The 17,657-nt window shown below is 44.8% G+C and overlaps 1 protein-coding gene and 1 pseudogene across 1 annotated transcript in view; both read left to right on the top strand.

The window, feature by feature from the left end:
* The window catches only part of immp2l (inner mitochondrial membrane peptidase subunit 2), a 208,065-nt gene that overhangs the window by 35,834 nt on the left and 154,574 nt on the right, over positions 1 to 17,657 (top strand). The window contains exon 3 of the mRNA XM_085415037.1: positions 2,727 to 2,830. Within this exon, the coding sequence (XP_085271163.1) occupies positions 2,727 to 2,830 (104 nt within the window). The remainder of the gene's footprint in view (positions 1 to 2,726; positions 2,831 to 17,657) is intronic.
* Positions 6,331 to 9,485, top strand: LOC146666907 (general transcription factor II-I repeat domain-containing protein 2A-like; annotated as a pseudogene).

Genomic DNA, 17,657 nt, shown 5'->3' with positions numbered 1-17,657 from the left:
GCCGTTAAACCCCGAAGAAGAAGCTGAGTCCCAGAATTCATAGCGCAGCCCAGCTCAGTTTCCAACAATGGCGGCAGCTAGTTAGTTTTAATGTTACTCTTATTATTCTTTCTGGGTCACAAAATAAACGTTTAACATATTTTCAGGCGAGAATGTAGCTGTGTAAACCTCAAATATCTGCTCAGTTTATCAGGACACCACATATTTTCAAAAGCGCTCCGACGTTTTCGGAGACGTCTGTTACCCACTAGCTCGATAGCGAGCCGGGGGCAAGGCTAACTAGAGCCGTGAGAACACCGGACTCCTGGCAAATCATCTTCAAACCCACCGCCGTCTTTCGCTGCTCAGGTTAAACATGATATATGAGTCACTTAGATAACTTAAAAATGTAATTGTTTGGCTTTTTCAGTATTTTATTTGTTCCTGAGTAAATCGGTTTGGCTGAGATTAAAGTTATAGTTTTTACACAGCTGAATAAACCTCAAGCAGACAGCTGATTATCAGAAGTGTGAGATGCTGGAGAATTTACTCCGGTGTCCTGTTATATTTTAGATAGCAAGGAGTTTATTAAACTTCACCGAAACAATCTGCAAACTTCATTAAAATTTAACGAACTATCATCTTGTCTTTATTTTTAGTTAGAACAGACCTTAAACACTTAAAGCTGTAAGCTAATGATAGTGATCATTATGATGGTAGAGCAGATGCTGCTGGTGCAATAAGCTGTAGTTTTACGTCCAATGGATGATGATCTGATTAGTCGACTAATCGCAAAAATAATTGGTGACTAGTCGACTATCAAAATAATCGTTTGTGGCAGCCCTAGTGAAGATGCTGCAGAGGATGGAGATGTGCTGTTTGGTGCCATCCATGAAGCAGATGATTTACAGGCAGTATGAGAATAATGAAACTATCTCAGACAGTATACCAACGACCTTAAACCCCTACATGGAGTCTGTAGGTCTGGTGTCTTTCTGCTCTTATTGCTTAGAGCTGACCCTGAACTGTTAACAGTGCCCAGCCTTCAGATGAGAAAACCTTTTTATGTAGGTAACCCCCTGACACTGACCTCTGGGTAAACGTTAACATTTTAATCTGAATAAAGATTTAGCAAACACATCTATAATTGTGTTACCGGGTGAATATTGAGGAGGAACGGCCTCATGGGGGTCAATGTTGGGATTCTGTAGGGGGTGTGTGGATATCGCCAGTTGTTAAAGCAAACCAAATAAAAGTTTTGCCCTGCGTAAACATCACGTTTCTCGCCAACGGATGTGTGTCTCCCTTTCTATTTACCGGTTGTGCTGATGTGTTGTGTGAGAGCACGGTGCCTGCTGTTTACTCTGCGGGAGACCAGATAATTTCTGTAGATAATGCACACTGCTGTGCAAAAAGTTTATATGCATCTGATGCTCAGATTCCTATCCGTCGGGGACGCGTGGGATCATCTCGGATGCATTGTGCAGCACAACAATGAGCCCCAACATTCATCCAGAGTGATAAAGGACTATCATCAAGCAGAGAAGAACAAGCAGTCCTGGAACAGATGGTGTGGACCCCACAAAGCCCCCAATCTCAGCATCGTGGAGTCATTCTGGGATTGCAGAAAGAGATGGGGGAAAGTTTAGATGTTACTGCCAACTCGTATGGAAAAGGGAAAACTTTCCCTCGAACAGTGAATGCGTATACATCATGTAAAAGACTAACAGGACTCTCACGTGTCATATGGACTTTTTCATGCGGTTGCTGTGACAGCCCTTGTCCAGTCTCTGGATCCAACCATGGAGGAGTTTTCAGTAGGAGAGTCTACAGTTCTCAAACCCACGCATGGTCCATTAGCTCCAGTGTGTGAGCAGCTGAATGCTGCTTGTTTCTTTGGACTGCACAGAGTCCTGAGTTCGCGCCCTGGGCTCGGACTATCAGTGCAGAGCCGGCGCCCGTGGGAGAACCTTATGCAGAAATGACCCGGACCATGTTGATGCCATCTCTCGCCTGCGCAGTGTACATCTAAAAGCAACCCAACCTCACCAGGCTTGGCTCCCTGTGTGCTCGTCTTCTCCCACAAAGTGACGTTCTGGTCAAGCTAAACTAAAATCATAAACCAGCGGTCCCCAATCTTTTTTGCGCGACACACCGGTCCTACGATATTTTCACAGACTGGCCTTTAAGGGGTCGCAGATAAATACAGCAAAATAAAACCAGTACCAGTACAAAAAAAAGAAAATGTATTCATAACACACGGGAAAAGACCCAGGGAAACTGAGGTAACGATAAAAGTGATAAAAAATAACGGTAAAAACGCTGAAAACCATAAATTTCACACCCGAACCTCAACTCTCGCGGCCTGCTACCGAACGACTCGAGGTTGGGGACCGCTGTCACAAACCATACCTGATTTTTAATTCGGCTTCTCTCCCTCCAATCTAGTCTTCTTGTTCGGCGGCTACTTTTCAACGGCTTCCTGTTCTGACCATAGATCTCAAAATTGCACCGAAGACAAAGACTGGCTTCTGAACGTGAGAGATTTTTGGCCACACCCACAAACTGTTGTCTTGCTATCAGCCAGATTTGAGCTGTTTTCCCAGTCAGTTTAGTGCTACCCCAGGAGAAGACCATAAGAACTGAGATTATTTTTAACTAATAGGTTCCTGTCATTGCAAAGATTGTACACATAACATCTATGAACAGTGATTTTCTATAAACTGTGTTTGTGGTTCTGTGTTCAGCCATTCCTCAACCCAGAGGGGGGGTCCAAGTGTGACGTCGTCCTGCTGAATCGTTGGAGTGTGAGAAACTACCAGGTCCAACGAGGTGACATCGTGTCTGTTGTGTGAGTAAATAAACCAAACGACACACGTGTGCATGAAATGGTTGTTTTGTTGAGAAATTATCGGACGGTGATGATGTAAACAAAACCCCCGGTGCGTCTTTCACTCACGTTTCACGTGTACGTTTGTTTTTGTGTGGACGAGTCTCAGAAGTCGCTCTACGGCTACACAGCTAAGCTGCTGGGTTTGTGTTGATGCAGAAACCTTTTCACAGCCTCATATTCAACACCATCACTGAGTATAAAGACGTGTTTGAACAAAATACCTGCAAGAAAAGGACAACAAAAAACCAGCGTGTCAGAATGATCTGAAAGTGACAGATAACAAATATCTGCTGGAGAAATCAAACGAAGCCACGAAACGCTGTGATTAACAGCGGCTGCGGTATTTTAAAAAGTTTGCTAGCTCTGATGGGGAACGTGTTCCCAACATTTGTTTTGTTGTGTGTCTCTCTGTAGATGGCGGCTGCTTTGGAAAGCTTAGCGCAGCGAGAACAATAGGAGCGCTCTTTATCTGACATTTCACGGGTACAAGGAGATGAGTCACTTATAAAACTAATATAATTTTTTTATCAAAGCTGAGCCGTTGGTCTAACAGTTGGATTATAGCTGTGATAACACACTGCAGCCTCAAAGTCAGAAACACATTAAAGCAGGGATGTATGCACGTTTTCTTCCAGTGTTTTCCTTTTGTTAAACGGACACTCGGTCCGTTAAAAGGATTTCTGGAAGTGACTTTTAAGTTTTAACTAGAAACTAAGTATGTTCCTCCCGGTTTGGAGGCTAAATCACTTTTGATGATTTTGCTATACAAGTTGTGATTGGAAAGTTTGGTCGGTCCATTGATCCATCCGTCTAAGATCTGGACAAAGGAAGGATTGTAAGTCTGCTAACTCGGGGAGTGGTGAGTTTTGCATTTATATGGATTTTTTGCGTATTCTGTGTGCAGGCAAACGATGGCCACCGCACTGTGGTGCATAAGATAAGATAAGATGAACTAATACCACAGTGCGGTCTATGAGTCTTTTGCCCAAGGTAGAATATTAATTAGAGCTCCTCTAAGTCTCGAAATTCTTGACTCCATGAACATTGAATAAAACAACAAGGATGCTCGTGGTTCGAGTTTGGACTCTTCGACTGAAAACTGTGACTCGGCCGGACGCCCCGGTCTCGTCTCCAGGTAAGTCAGATTCCCACATCCGCTTCGTGCGCGGCGGATTCTGCTCCGAGTGAACCAAACATAACAAACAGCGAGTGTGGTCCATCGAAAGAGCACCGACGCACACAGAGCCTTCGCTGCTCATTAGACAAATCTCGCTGGAGAATCACAAGTTTTTGCATCCGAGTGCAGCCGGAATGTCTCAGCCGTCCGTCCTCAGTCCCAGACGTCCGCCGCTCCATCGATGTTCCTGTGAGCGTCACACACACTGATTCAACCTGTTCAAACTGGAGAAGCTGCAGTCCCTCCAGCTGCTCCGAGACCCACAAAACTGAGATTTCACAATGAAATTGACAGATTTAACAGCCTTTTCCAGCTGTTTGATGGCGTGACGATGATTCTGTCATTTTCCCCCTAATTTTTTGTTATTTGAGGCAATCTGTGACAGGAGGCAGGAAGACGAGTCCTCCTCTGTGATTTTGCCCGGATGGCAGCTCCTCTCTGCTCAAGAGTCGGCGCTTTTGTAGGAAAAGATGTTTCTAAAAGTGTGTTCCTGTCGGTGCACGGAGCACAGCAGCTCCGAACCGTAATTTAGCCTAATCTGAGTCTGAGTGCTGCTCACTTTGAGCCCCTATATTGTAGCTGAATGCATAAAGAGGCCTCTTTCTGGAGGAGGGGAGGCAGAGCAGCATCACACAGCTGCACAGCCATATACAGATGGAAAGGGAAATGGGGACACTGGTCGTGTAAAGTTCACCTGAGTGCAGAATCTCTCTGACATTTAGACTCGATCTGCTGTTTTTGTGACGTTATCAGCTCAGTGCACCTCAGCCCTCCTCCCGTCTCTGCCTTTTTCTCTGTTTGTCTTCCAATCTTAAATCACCACCCGTTTACGTGGCAGCCCTTTGAAGAAGAGGGGGATCTTTCCTCAAAGCAGCAGATAGCGAGTCCTCCACATGTGAAAGTGATCTGTATCGCCTCACCTCATCACTGGGGATTGTGTTCAAATCTCTCGTAAAGCGCATCTATCATCCTGCGAGGCCGCCTCGGATTTAAATTTCAAACGTGCGACTACGCTGCGGGCGAGGCCGACTCGGGCTTGTAATTGGCACTCGTTTTAAGGAAGATCGTTCGGGGGAATGTGCCGGTCCGTAGAGTAAAGTCTTATTTACGCTGGTTGGCACGTGCTGGAGAAGGAAAGCGATTGCGTCCCTTTCTTTCTGGAGAGCTCGGCGCTTCCGTGGCTGTTTGTTTGGTGAAGACCAAACCTGATTGATTTTACGTTCGACCATTTTCCTCTGAGCGGCCTCGGAACAGATTTGTGCAAAACATCATTTTCTCCAGGACGGGGAGGAAATGTTTCAGGCGGGTTATAAATCTGCACCACGAACGACGTATGGAGTCCCGTGCTCCTGCGCTCCTTTTGTTTTGCAGGGTTTGAAAGCTTTAATGACGGCTATCCTGGATCGTCGGGTAACGTGGTGAGATGAGCCCCAACCCAAAGTTAGATGTGAACTTTTCCACCACTTCTCCAGACTTTTGTCTCAGAGGCAAAGCGACGTTCAATCAGGTTCAGCAGCCTGGAGAAGTGCCAGGAAAGCACCGAAAATTCATCCCAGTACTGTCATCTGTGAACTGGGTGTTACACTGGTGAGAAGAGTCACTTTTACCAACTCCCAGCTCCTCATGTTACATTTCAGAGGGGATCTACTCCACCTTTCCTTATTTTCTGTCAAACACATCCTGTTCCAAAGCTGGATGAGTGGGAGAGATGTGGTCAGAAGACCCACCCACCTGCTGGTCAGGCCTTCTGTTTATGAGGGGAAGCCAATCATAAAGACAAGTTGGTGTAAAGAGAGAGCAGCTTCGACAGCTCATGTCAAATGGAGGATAAACTGAGGGGCTGTGAGACCCTGTGTGAGGTAAATAATGATTATGAACTTTAATAAGTTACAGTTTTGTGATGTGCTGGGTTCATGTTGTAAAGGGGACAGTCGAACAGCGGCAGACTGACGTCCTTTTTGTAAAGAGTTGTCTGCGTTGCCAACTGGAGACACGCAGAGAAACGAAACCTGAAATAATTCGATTCAACTTTATTTATACAGTTGAATCGGTCAACAGTCGCCTCAAGGCGCTTTATATTGTACAGTAGATCGTACAATAACATACAGAGAAAACCCAACAATCATGTGACCCCCTATGAGCAAGCACTTTGGCGACAGTGGGAAGGAAAAACTCCCTTTTAACAGGAAGAAACCTCCAGCAGAACCAGGCTCAGGGAGGGGCGGGGCCATCTGCTGTGATTGGTTGGGGAGAGAGAAGGAAGACAGGATAAAGACATGCTGTGGAAGAGAGACAGAGGTTAATAACAGAGGTCTGTTAACACATAGTGAGTGAAGAAAAATCATGTCAAGTAACAGCTGGTCGGGTAACCGGTTTTATGACGACCTGTGTTCTGTAGTTTCCCTGAAATCACGTTGAGGTTTCATTCTTGGCTCGAGTTGGAGATCCTAATCACGAGTTCTTGGTCGAACGTTTCACTGTCGTTCTTGTTTTTCTAGCTCAGACTGGAAATAATCTAGTATTTCTAGTACTTTAACAAAACACTCAAATAATGAAGGAGAGGATGCTAAAATATATAAATGAAATGTAAGTACAGGTTATACTTGTTTAACGTTGGGCCTTTCCTAAACCTGATGTAGGTTTTTGGTGTCTGCAAGTCAGAATAAAACCCAAATATCACAAATATGAAGCAAGATACAAACTGATAAACTTGTGATTCATGCTGAACCTTAGAAACAGGGCTGTGAAGAAAGGATTTGGCCACATTCTGATTTCTTACTTTCATGTTGTTTCAGTTCATCGAACAAACTTTAAGACAAAAGATAACCGAGTAAATGCAACATGCAGAGTTCAATTTCACAATCCAGACCTGATCTCTGTCACACCTGCTGAAAAAAATAAAGTGAAGCAGGCTGAAAGATCTCAAACAGCAGCACATCACGCCGCGACCCAGTCAGTGACGCCATCAGTCGGTCACAGAGACTTTTTAAGGCTCCAGAGAACCACAGTGAGAGCTGTTATCCACGCACGGAGGAAACCTGGAACGGGGCTGAGCCTTCCCACCTCCCCAACCTCTGATCGAAAAATACGAAGGTTTGGCAGCGGCCGAGTTGAAGTTGGACTGACTGAGGTCATGACAAAGAATCTCGGACGTGATATGAAGGAGTCACTGACGTTGTTAGGTTCAGGGGCAGGTCGCCTCTACATGGCATCGTTCCTCCTCTTGATGTCCCGTGTGCCGAACTACCAGCTCGTGTGTTTCTGTCGTCGGCGCTGTCTGCCATGTTGGTTTTGATGCCCTGCGATGAGAGTGATTCTAGAGGCTACACCAGGCATGGGCGAACTACGGCCCGGGGGCCACGTGCGGCCCGTTAAACGTTTTGATCCGGCCCGCCAAACTTGAAAAAAAAAATGTAATAAATTAACCTTGTTAATGTTTTATTTCCCCTGCAATTCTGATGTTTCCTCACTAGATGGCGCACTCTAGATATATTGGCTTTGTTGAGGTGAAGCGGCGTAGGCCTATTACTCCACGTTTGCACTTTACCCTGTGACCTACCGCCCCTCTATGAAGATGAGCGGACCCAAGAAAAGGAAAGTGGACAGAGAATGTCGAGTGTTCAAAAAGGAGTGGACAACTAAATATTTTTTCACTGAACACCGATCATCTGCTGTTTGCCTGATATGCCAAGAAACTGTGGCGGTTTTTAAAGAGTATAATATTAGCCGTCACTTTGCCACAAAGCACACAAATTATGGTAGCAAGCTCTCAACAAAAGAACGGGAATCTGCTGCTGAGAAGTTGGCAGCTAATTTGAAGGCTCAGCAAAGTTTTTTTCACCGTCAAACTGCCATTCAAGAATCAAGTACCAAGGCCAGTTTTATGCTTTCATTCAAAATAGCAAAGGCCAGCAAACCACTGTCAGAGGGCGAGTTTTTAAAAGAATGTATGGTAGAGACAGCAGGTATTTTGTGCCCGGAGACCAAAGACAAATTTGAGAAAATCAGTTTATCACGGCGGACAGTGACTCGCCGTGTAGAACTAATAGATGAAGATATCACCAGCAATCAACGAAACCTTTGAAATAACGGAGGAGTTTTTGACAATGGAGTCTCTGAAAGGACAAACACGGGGAGAGGACTTGTTTGAACGAGTGTCTGCTGCCATCGAAAACATGAAGCTTCCCTGGAGTAAGCTTGTTAACGTCACCACAGATGGATCTCCAAATTTAACGGGAAAAAACGTTGGCCTGCTGAGGAGAATCTAGAATAAAGTGAAAGATGAAAACCCTGACCAGGATGTGATTTTCCTCCACTGCATCCTCCACCAGGAATCTCTATGTAAATCAGTGTTACAGCTGAATCATGTTGTGAATCCTGTGGTGAAACTTGTCAACTTCATACGCGCACGGGGACTTCAGCACCGTCAGTTCATTGAGTTCCTGGAGGAAACTGATGCGGATCACCAGGACCTGCTTTATCACTCCCGTGTCCGCTGGTTGAGTTTGGGCAAAGTGTTTCAACGAGTGTGGGAGCTCAAAGAGGAGATTGGCGTGTTTTTGGAGCGGCAGGGGAAGACTGATGAATTTCCTGAGCTGAGCAACAAGAGCTGGATGTGTGACTTTGCGTTTGCTACGGACATATTTTCACACTTGAATGAGCTCAACGTGAAACTGCAGGGGAAGGAGCAGTTTGTGCATGACATGCACACAAACGTGAAAGCCTTCAAATCCAAGCTGGCTTTATTCTCCAGGCAGATTTTGAACAAGTCATTCACTCATTTTCCTACACTAGCCACGCTGAAAGAGGCCGGAGCAAAAGTAAAGAAATACAGTGAGTCACTGGATGCACTGCACGGAGAATTCTGCCGTCGGTTTTTGGATTTCGATAAAATTGACAAGTCACTTCAATTGGTGGCCTTTCCTCTGTCACAAGACCCCGAAACAGCTCCAGAGGAGCTTCAGCTCGAACTCATCGACCTTCAGTCCGACCCTGCCTTAAAAGAGAAATTCAGCTCTCTGAAACTAAATGACTTCTATGCTTCACTCAATGATGCCGCGTTTCCAAATCTAAGGCGAAAAGCGCAGATGATGTTGGCTTTGTTCGGCTCTACCTTCGTGTGTGAACAGACATTCAGCGTCATGAACATCAACAAAGCCAGCCACAGATCCAAGTTAACAGACCTACACCTCAGATCAATCCTGAGAATCGCCACAACAAAACTAACTCCAGACTTTGATGCGCTGGCTAAAAAAGGAGACCAACAACACTGCTCCCATTAAAATGTGTGTCTCTCCGTGATACGCATGTTGTTAAAATGAACAGTGCGCGCAGATCAAATATAACGCTTCACAGACTGACTTGCTGCAACTGTTTCGAACTTGCACTGGTCGTTGTTGACTTTTGGCACCGGAGAAACAAATTGAATAAAAGGAACAGGACAAGTACATCTGCATCTCCTACCGTTTTTGGGAAAAAAAAAAAAAAAAAAAAAAAAAAGTTAGGAGGAGAGTGATGTGATATCCTGAAGGATAACAGAACTTTCAGTGCTTTAAAATAAAATGTTCATTTATTTGATTTTCAGTGTTTAAAGGCTCATTTCGAAGTCAGAGATTTTATTGTAATGCTTTTCTTCATTTAAAAAAAATGAAATTAAAGCACATGTTTTCTCCATATCCCAAGATGTGTATTTTTCCCCCAATGAGGTGATGTTTTCAAAGCATGCCATCTATCTACTCCTGTTCCGGCCCATTTGTCAAATGTTAGAACTCAATGTGGCCCACGAATCAAAAAGTTTGCCCACCCCTGGGCTACACGTATGAAATGAGAAGGGCGTGCTTTTGCATTGTGACGTGTGCCGTTTACGCGTCGGGTCTCTGCGAGTCATGGCGCGCTGAACATGGCTTCAGTCGTGTTTCTGGGGTTGCTGGTGTTGTTAGAAGAGGACGTGTGGAAACGTCTTCCCACTGTGGAGATTTGTGGCAGGTAACGCAGCACAGATTTGACGTGTCTCAGCTCCTGAGGGTATTCACGGGCTCCCCAACAGGACGTTCGAGTGTTAATTTCATTCCCTGGTTATTATCGTAATGAGATGAAATGTAAGCCTGACTGTTATAATCACGGGCTTCATTCCCACGTCTGTAATCTTCAGCACCTACGGCACACTGAGACTTTTAACCCTCTCCAGGCAGACGTTGCCGATTTGCAACAGTAAAAACTAACAATCTGATCACCCCACATACGAGTTTTTTTACTCAGAAGCACCACTGCAGGACTCGGTCGTGCATAGCAACAAAAAGTTTAATTTGAGCCTGAGAGGGTTGAGGTGTGAAACTAAAATCTTCCCCCTTCTGCAGCTCTTTGAGCATCGTTTCATCCTTCAACAGTAATTTCAATAAGCATTGTCGTTTCAGCGCAAAGACTCTTTCTTGTTATCTCTCTATACCTACATGCCTCTTTCTCCAACGTCTCCAGAGATCAGGACACGTGTCAAAGTCTCAGTTAGTCGTTTCTTAAAATTATTATTATTTTCTGAGGCGTAGACTGTTGAGGTGAGGAAGCAAAAAGCCTGTGGGGTTTCTATAAGCGTCTCAAATACAGATGCAAACGACAGGAGAGAAGAAACCCGGTGAAAACAGCGAGGCGGAAATAACGAAGGGAGTCAAAGAAATGAGCGCCGTGCTCGTGTGCTGAAGGAGTTCAAACTGAAGGAGCTGGAATAACAGTTATTGCAACAAATTGCGTTTTTGCTGCACGCTGTTTAAAAAGAGGTGAAGCATTGCTCATGATGCCACAGCAGCTGGTTTCCTTCGTCTAAACGAGGCGACTCCCAGCAGAACAGGTCACTCTGCAACACCACTGCAGTGATATTCATTCATACTCAAAGAAAATTACGAGGGGTTTGCTAAACGTAGTATTGTAACCGAGGTGTTCACTGAGCAGCACACTAATGCGTTTCAAACTCTGGATGGGTGGGCGTGCACAGCCCAGTTTATTTAAAGGTCGACACTTAGGATGAATTTTGAGACATAAAATGACAAAAAGCTGTTTTGGGTCTTGGAGTCCAATTAAACTTTCCACATATTTCAAACAAGATTCCCCAGATTGTGTCAGATGTCTTTGTTTTTCAGTATAAATCATTTTCTTCCAGTGCAAGCTCGTCTTATCCAGTCGCGTTGGTCTGTGAGATTTCCCACCAAAACAACGCTATCAGCTTATTGGATCTCACATCTATAAGAGCTGCAGTACTTCCTCATTAACTTAAAAACCTATCAGCTGAATTCAGCCATAAATAAAGTCAGTGTCTTTTACTGTAACACATATTATGAGGATCTGCCTCCTAATAATTGGAAAAACTGACTCCTGCTCTCAGATTCACTTGAAGTTTCATATCCCTGCACTAAGATGAGTATCTGTGGAGTAATAATTCTCCAGTCGTCTCGGAGGGGCGCAGACGTGTGACGTGCTTTTAAAACCATTTCACCTTTCAGGTAGATGTCTACTCTTTTTCATGCTCTCAGCCTTAAATGACTGTTATTACTCTTCATCAGTGTCACACATGTAACCAGTAGGTGGCCGCCTCTAAATACCAGTAGGTTCTTATAACCGTATTAAATGCAGGTCACTGTGCCCCATTGAATAGAAATAATGGGTTGAGTGTTTCCAAGTGAAAACAGCAGGAAAATGAGACATTAGGAGGCTGATGGGCAGCAGACGCATGTCCTCCTGCAGGCTGCTAATGGTAACGTAACATTAGAGACCGATAACAGGGAAGAAGTTTAATGTTGTATTTCAATGGTTGTTTGGGTCGTTTCATTCCAATCTTGCACCACAAGAAACTTTCAATAATAATTAACCAACAGTCTTAATTTAATTACTGCTCATGTTTTGTTTGTGAGGTGTCAAAGATTTATCGTGTTGAGGAAAACGTAGATTTTTATAAAAATATAGACGCGGTAAGCATGCACGGTAGCACTGACACACAAAGCGCAACCTTTACAGCACACCAACACAACCGGCCAACAACAGCGACGACCAGTAACGCTGCCAAACACCAACCAGCGGCAACGACAGGCCAAAGACGAGAAGGAGAAGAAGGAGCAAGCGCCGTCGGCTGCAGGCGTCCTCCAGCAACAGCTTCGCTTCATGCCAAGTGGCTTTATTGTCATTCCAACTGTGTGCAGTGGTACAGCACAGGACTACATAAAGTGCAAAAACTGCAAAAATAGGAATGTGCAAAAAGTAGCTTCATGCCTCTCCAGCTGTGACAGAGTCTTGTCATCATGGTGGTGACCAGCAACTTTGACAAACTGGTGATAATTGATGTCCTGGGAATAACAAAGTTCAAAGATCATCAGTAGGGTTGATGTACGCCTGTTTCCACACTGTCGCACACTTTAAATGTGATTGTTTACATAACAAAGACACGATTAGTAATCGCAGATTACTGGTTAGAAGCTCGAGGAGGCGGTGCTTACTGTGGATATAAGGCTTTTTTTTAACCCGGCGTTGGCTGAGACAAGCGACCTGATCAAAAACAGGAAGAGGAAACAATGTTGGATTTCTGCTGTAAGGCTCAGAAACCATAAAAATAACACGATTTCACTCGTAGGATGAACCTGAAAGAACGTTTGATTTTTCTATAACAAAATGATGTTTTCCTACTTTTGCGCCTGAAACTCAGTTTAATGGAAACCAAGTTAATTGGACTTTACTTCCCCGCGGCAGTCACTACACCTTCACGGTACGATCGCACAGCTTCACACGGTTTAATCTGCTGTCATGCGTCAGACAGCAGCTGCCTCCTTCAACACATTTCATAAAAGAGAGGGCGAGCGAGGAAATGAGCGGAACGGCTGCGGTGTCTGTGTTCACCCGCTACGTTTATATATTTATTTCTCATCCGATTCCTGTTCAGCAGAGCAGGAAATGAAGTATTCACATCTTCTTAGAGCTCAGATTTATGGCCTTGCTGATTGCTAATTGGCTAGTGAATAATCACGTGTAGTACAGTGAAGACCAGAGAGCGGAGGGACCTCGTCGCTGTGGTTTACTGCTGAAGAGTGCTGGTGACGTTCCTCCTCACCTGTCTCAGGTGGTCATTAAATGTGTCTTGCTGTGACACCTGGATGAAGTTCATCAAATTAGATAGAAACGTTTTAGATCTGCTTTTAGAACAAGAGTGCATGGTTTCATTGTTTCCAGTCTTCATCTCCAGACGTGAAGCTTTATTAGCTCAGCTCGGCATAATAAATGGATGAATTTGAAGATTGTGTTCAGAACTTACCCACCAATCATCTGATTTGATCATTAAGTGTCATCAAGCGTTCAGTAATGGCTGCCGTCCGCGAACGAGAAACTCTTCACAGCTAATTATGTGTTCTTGTCTTTGTTGAAGGTAAATAATCATTTAGAGCAGCGGTCCCCAGCCCCCGGGCCTCGGACCGGTACCGGTCCGTGAGTCGTGTGGTACCGGGCCGCGAGAGTTGAGGCTCAGGTGTGAAATGTATAGTTTTCAGGGTTTTTATTGGTTTTCAGTGTTATTTTGTTATCGTTTTTATCGTTTACTCTGTTTTCCTGGGTCTTTTCATGTGTGTTATGAATAAATATTTTTTCGGTACCGGTACTAGTTTGATTTTGTTGTATTTATCCGCGACACCTTAAAGGCCGGTCCGTGAAAATATTGTCGGGCATAAACCGGTCCGTGGCGCAAAAAAGGTTGGAGACCGCTGATTTGGATTAAACAGCATGTAAGCACGCAGAGTGAAATGCTGACACACGTTTATGCTAACGCAACGAGCCAGAGTCCGCTCTTTGTCCTGCTGCCAAAGTATAATTCCAGCACAGTTGGTGGAGAATAGCAGGAGACCCAAATCTGAGAGACGGCACATGAGTCCATGCTGGGCTCTGAAGCTGATTTCCATTAAACTGGTGTTACAGGCGGGCTAATTAAACGGGCCCACAGAGGTTTCAGTCTTAAAGAAGCAAAAACACTTCTCAGCTTCTCAGCAGTGAATGAGACATTCAGCTCAGTTTACCTGCTGGGAGCACACCTGATCTATATAATACATGCAGTATGTGTTCTGTACACATGTACTGTTTACCTTCAGATCCCCCCCACTGTCACTCAGCACCTGATCCCACAGGGCTACGTATTCAGCCACCAGCTGCACACCAACCCACCCAACCACCGTCATCATCATGTATACCGATGACGCCACCGTGGTTGGGCTCATCTCTGATGGAGGTGAGACAGCGTAGAGGGCGGAGGCAGACGACCTGTCCCGCTCAGAGACCGTCCTTAAAACCAAAGAAGTCGTAGTGGACAGACACAGGTCCACTGTCCTGTCGTTATGGATGGAGAACAGGTGGAATCCGTCTCCACCTTCAGGTTCAGGTTCCTTTGCAGAATCAAAAGTTAATCCCAGTTGTTGCTCTGACAGATGGATTGTCACTGACTTTGGTTAACCTCAAGATTGTGGCTTTTAGTGAGTCCTGTTTCCTGTAACACCAGTACGAGAGTCCGCTTCACCCCGTCCCAGCGATTAGCCTGTGGCAGGTGCTAACTGTCATCTTCCCACAGCCTCCCTGAAGCCTGTTCATAGGCAACCTAACAACACCGCTGAACACACTAATCACAGCTCTCGCCTACATTATAACACTCCTCACCTACTGGATCGTTTTTAAACTCTAAGTACTCTCATGTGCTGCTAATGCATTGTTAACTTCAGAGTCCAGAGCAAACAATGACGGCTTCCTGTTGAGGACCTGACTTGAAGTGAATCATTAAATTTATGTTTGCTTTTCATCGACTCTCGTTCTGAAGTACTCACGCGCTTTCTTTGAGCCACAGCTGGATTAAACCCCACCCCTGCTGGCCTGCCTGGTTGCTGTCCAGCGATTGGTCACCACGCTGTCTCCTTGTGAGAACCCTGATTGGACATCCTACAGCCGGTACTTCAGTTACCGATCAAATCAAAGAGTGTAATCAGACCTCTGTATGATTACAGGTGTAACTGTGACCGATTATCAAGATGAGTAAAGTCGCACACCTGTTGCTGTCGAACTACTTCGACCAAAACCGCCGTTTGCTCCTCCTCAGTGATGTAGTTGCCGTGGGATGAGACTACAAATGGAGAGCGCTACATACAAGACAACATAATATCTGCTCCTGCCCTAATGTTCTGCCTGCACATGCTTATCCACGCCTGATATTGATGCAATTAAAAGATAAAACACTCGGAGGCAAACCCATTTATTTCTCTTTCTGTCTGTGTCCTTTCTTCTCTGCATGCTGGCTAATACGGGAGACGTCGTCAGCGTCCAACCACACGGCGCCTTCTTTGTTTTCCTCCCAGTATCTCGTACTGGCATCAAAGCAGCACACGGCTCTCCTCTAATGTTTCCTTGTCTGCCCGTTTAGTGGCGGCGGATGCCTCCCTCCCAGCACCCGTTAGTCAGTTGACATATTGAGGGCACGATGAAGGCTGTACGTTAACGCTGCAGGGAGCGACACACTTAAAGGAAGCAGGTGGGAAAAGAAAGGGAAAAAGTTCTTTCTATCAGGATGTCGTTTCAACTTTTTGGCATAAATACACGATAAAAATCCCACATTGGAAATGTGGATGTCGCCACAGAGTGACTAACCCAGCCCAGTATGACCTCAGAGCGCTTTATTAATGTCAGGCCGGCAGAGTTGAGCTCAGCTGTAACTCGGCACTTTAAGGCGTTTCTGTTTGCTGGCTCCGTTTAGTCATGTGCTCATCACGCACAGTGTGTGCTTTGCTACCAGTTAAAGTGCTACACCTGAGAAACCCTCCTTCTCAAAGGTTTTCAAGGCGATTAGGATAAAATAGAATAGGATAGAATAGAATAGGATAAAATAGAATAGAATAGAATAATCCTTTAATTGTCCCACAACGGGTAATTTGGTTGTATCAGCAGCAAAAAAACACACATATACAAAAAGAACAGGACATAGAACAGAAAACAAAAAAACACAATTGTTACATATTTGCATCATGACAACAGTTACCAGAGCAGAGTTGTTCAAACTAGCGTACAGATAGTGTGCAGACAGAGCAGGACACTGAAAGATGTTTAAATAGTTAAGAATAGGGCTGCTCGATTATGGCAAAAATGATAATCACGATTATTTTCACTGAAATTGAGATCTCGATTATTTGATGATATTTATTTAACAATAACAATGTGTTGAATAATGACTTTAAAGATTGTCATAAAATAATATAAAACAGTGCAAATACTGATAACAGTGCAAATGTTTGCAATATAAGAAATAAATGAAAAATGTAAACATCTATGTTTAGTGAGCTTTGCAGTGTTGCTCTGTGGTGCAGCTACACTGTAGCAAAGTTTACACACTGTGTCTACTTGATCCACGTCTGACTGAACCCATAATGTTTCCACACCACTGAAGGTTTTTACCTCTTTTCAACCAACGGCAGTCACTCTCCTCTCCAAATAACTTCTGCTCAGCTTTCCGAGCTTCCCTCGGGTCCTCTTAATCAGCGGTCCCCAACCCCCGGGCCTCGGACCGGTACCGGTGCGTGAGTCGTTTGGTACCGGGCCGCGAGAGTTGAGGCTCAGCTGTGAAATGTTTGGTTTTCAGGGTTTTTATTGGTTTTCAGCGTTATTTTGTTATCGTTTTGATCGTTTACTCGGTTTTCCTGGGTCTTTTCACGTGTGTTATCAATAAATCTTCTTTTTTTCGGTACCGGTACTGATTTTATTTCTTGTATTTATCCGCGACACCTTAAAGGCCGGTCCGTGAAAATATTGTCGGGCATAAACCGGTCCGTGGCGCAAAAAAGGTTGGAGACCGCTGGTGTAAATTGTTGTGACACGTGTTCGAAACACAGAGAGGTGCGCTCGATTTGCCACACAGAGCAGCGCGAGAGTACAGCACGAGGGAGGGGCTAATAATCGGCTCAGTCATTTTTAATGATCGTTGAAAGCTCAGATCGTAATCGAGATTAAAATTCGATTAATCGAGCAGCCCTAGTTAAGAATATTTAGAATAAGTAGAAAAGTGCAGATTGTGTGATTGTACCTGTGCATTAAAAAGTAGACATGTAACTTCCAATAAGTTAGTTTATATATAAGCTGAGAAAAGTAATGTGCAGTTACAACAGTAGAAGTTATTACAGCGCACATGTAAACATCTGTGTTTGTTGGGAGCAGTTCTGATTGTACAGTCTGACAGCTGCAGGGAGGAAGGAGCTGCAGAAACGCTCCTTCATGCATCGAGGATGCAGCAGTCTGTCACTGAAGCAGCTCTGCAGCAACATCTACATGCATGGGCTGGGAGTCTCTGTCCATCAGAGATGTTATTTTGGCCAGAGTCCTTCTGTCTCCACCACCTGCACTGGGTCCAGGGTGCATCCCAGAACAGAGCTGGCCTTCCTGATGAGTTTATCCAGCCTCTTCCTCTCAGCTGCCGATAAACTGCTGCTCCAACATACCACACTGAAAAAAATGACAGATGCCACCAGAGTCATAGAAGGTCTTTAAAAGCGCTCCCTGTGCTCCAAATGACCTCAGCCGCCTCAGCAGGTAGCGTCTGCTCTGACCCTTCCTGTACAGAGC

The sequence above is a fragment of the Rhamphochromis longiceps genome, linkage group LG7, assembly GCF_057381845.1.
Source record: "Rhamphochromis longiceps isolate RC_006_pf linkage group LG7, R_longiceps_female_GT1.1, whole genome shotgun sequence".
Lineage (NCBI taxonomy): Eukaryota > Metazoa > Chordata > Actinopteri > Cichliformes > Cichlidae > Rhamphochromis > Rhamphochromis longiceps.
Note: the sequence above shows the minus strand (reverse complement) of the source record. Positions and strands in the feature narration are given on the sequence as shown.